The sequence below is a fragment of the Argentina silus genome, assembly GCF_951799395.1.
Source record: "Argentina silus genome assembly, chromosome: 17".
In the NCBI taxonomy this organism is placed as follows: domain Eukaryota; kingdom Metazoa; phylum Chordata; class Actinopteri; order Argentiniformes; family Argentinidae; genus Argentina; species Argentina silus.
The window spans coordinates 12,162,740-12,165,239 of NC_139671.1; the positions used below are offsets into that span (position 1 = coordinate 12,162,740).

The 2,500-nt window shown below is 44.9% G+C and overlaps 1 protein-coding gene across 1 annotated transcript in view; it reads right to left on the minus strand.

Moving 5' to 3' along the window:
* Positions 1-1,574, minus strand: part of pak5 (p21 protein (Cdc42/Rac)-activated kinase 5) — a gene marked incomplete at both ends in the record, with an annotated part of 31,890 nt that extends 30,316 nt beyond the window's left edge. The window contains one exon of the mRNA XM_083688590.1: positions 1,371-1,574. Coding sequence (XP_083544716.1) covers positions 1,371-1,574 — 204 coding nt within the window. The remainder of the gene's footprint in view (positions 1-1,370) is intronic.
* Between the last annotated feature and the right edge of the window lie 926 nt (positions 1,575-2,500).

Here is a 2,500-nt window from a genome sequence, read left to right on the forward strand (position 1 = left end):
AAGATTCAAGATCTGTATCTGTTTATTGTGTCTCATAACTAACACAATAACTGACACTACCTGAGACGATAAATTATATTGTGACTGTGTTGCGTTGCGTCAGTTTAGATATAAATGTCGGGAAAGAAAATGGTGTCAGTGCAAGCAGGTGCAGTAAAACACACAGGGCACAGGGTGTGAGGGCCGGGGGGCCAGGGGCCCCCCAGGCCAGAGACGGGGCCACACATGCAGTATGAGGAGACACCACAGACAGGGGGCAGGAGAAGAGGAGGAACACTACACTGCTCTGGCTGGGACAGTAGTAACTGTCTGTCTGTCTGTCTGTCTGTCTGTCTGTCTGTCTGTCTGTCTGTCTGTCTGTCTGTCTGTCTGTCAGCATGTCTGTCTGCCTGTCTGTCTGTCTATACTGATGGACTACAGAGGGGGGAACCTCAGGTTGAACCAAAGCAAATAACCACCTGTACAGTCGGAGTAGGACACCCCTTTAAAGGAGCACTCCTAACAGCATGTCAGTGAACAACAACACATCAGAGGAGACACCCAGAAGAGTCAGGGACAAGGACAGACACAGTCACGGTCACGACAAGGGAGGAAACATGGGGAATTCACTGCAACGCTCATAGTTTTCATCAGATCTGTGATTAATCAAGTCAATTGTTAACAGTTAATTGGTGGTAACATCATGTGTAAGTGACTGGATGTAATATGCACTGCTGAGGATCATGACAGTACTGGGGAGATTAAGGATATGTAGTCAATTTATAGATAGATTACTATTCCTAGAGAATACAGTGTTTAATGGAGGAGAAAGGTCAGTGTCTCAGAACCTTGAGAAAGTGAGTGTGTGTATGAGAAGAACTGCCCATCTTTCCTCCGCTGAAGGACAACATAACAACTCAGAACATGTGACTGGACGTGTGACACACAGAATGTGTAGAGACAGAGGGGGTGAGAGAGAGAGAGGGGGTGAGAGAGAGAGAGGGGGTGAGAGATAAAGATAGAGGCATGGGGAGAGGGAAAACCAGATGGGGAGTGAGGAGGAGAGAAGAGAGAGCGGAAAAGAGGGAGATATAAAGAGATTAGTGAGGAGTACAGGAATGAGAGAGAGAGCGGGGAGGGGGGGGGGGGGGGGGCAAAAGATCACAGAGAAAGAAAAAGCGCGGCAAGAGAGAGAAAAATCACAACTACAGAGAGGAAGTAAGGGAGAGATGAAGAGAGAGCAAGAGATCACAGAGAAAAAATAAAGGGTGAGAAAACACAGAAATAGAGATGCCTTAGAGAGAGAGAGAGAGAGAGAGAGAGAAAGAAGGAAAGAGAGATGAACAGCGTTCAGACTTTCAGATCAGACGTTCAGCCTGCCCATACTGTACCTTCATCGGTGCCAGCTGTATGGGGGTGATGTAGGAGGGGTCTACCATGGGCTTGGGCCTGTTGGCTGTGTCTGCTAGGAGGCTCTGCCATTGCTGGGGCAGACCCGTGAACTTCTGCTCCCGCACATCGAAGCCTGTATGGACCCGGTGCTCAAAGTTAGACGGAGCCGAGATCTCCAGCCGCTTCTTCTTCTTCCCAAACATGCTGGAAAAACCGGACAAACCTGGAAGACCGGAGAGAGGAGCAGGAGATTTAGATCTGAAAAAAGTAATTTCCTTTTGAGATATAGTCTTCTCTATCAACATTGTGTGCACGCTCGTATTGTGACGTACACAGCACATGTTATTAGGTCAAAAGTTGCAATATGTATCCTCTATTTCAGGATTCAATATGGTCTATTTGACCTTTGCTCTATGGATCTTTGTGCAGTGTGTATCTGAACGGTAACAAGCTGGAGAAACAGGTTGATTGGACCTGAGAGTGAGAAGCTACAGTCTAATAAACACATTTTAAAACACACACACACACACACACACACACACACACACACACACACACACACACTAACCTCACACACTTCACACACGAGGTACAGTACACTCACACAAAAACACTAAACAAACATCAAACACTAATTAAGCTCTGAGAAGATTAGTTAGCACGTCATGCTTGGTGCTCTAGTTTATCCAAACTGGGGTCTTACTTTAAAAACTATTGACTGCTTTATAAAGATTGTATGATTATGTTGTAATATCTTTTGTGTTGATCGGGCTTCCAGGTGTGACTGAGTACAAGTGAAGTAAGAGAGTAGTAAGACAGCCGTGCTTATGAATCACTGGCAGTTTGTTCGGTAAACTGGAGTAATTTCTCAGAATCACCCACCAAAGATATGTGATTGCATAAGGCAGTCAATAGTACAACATGATATGGTAAAAATGTCTTAAATTAACATCCACAAATTTGCACAATGTGTGTCTACGATGACATGAAGGTATTCAGTGACATTCTCTTTAGTGACATGGATCCTTTTGATCAATTTCAAATTGTCGACATCAGCTGAAGTTGATCTATCCCTCAAGAGAATGTTCCGTAATCCAGATAAATATTCCTGTTGGATGAGGAAGCAATA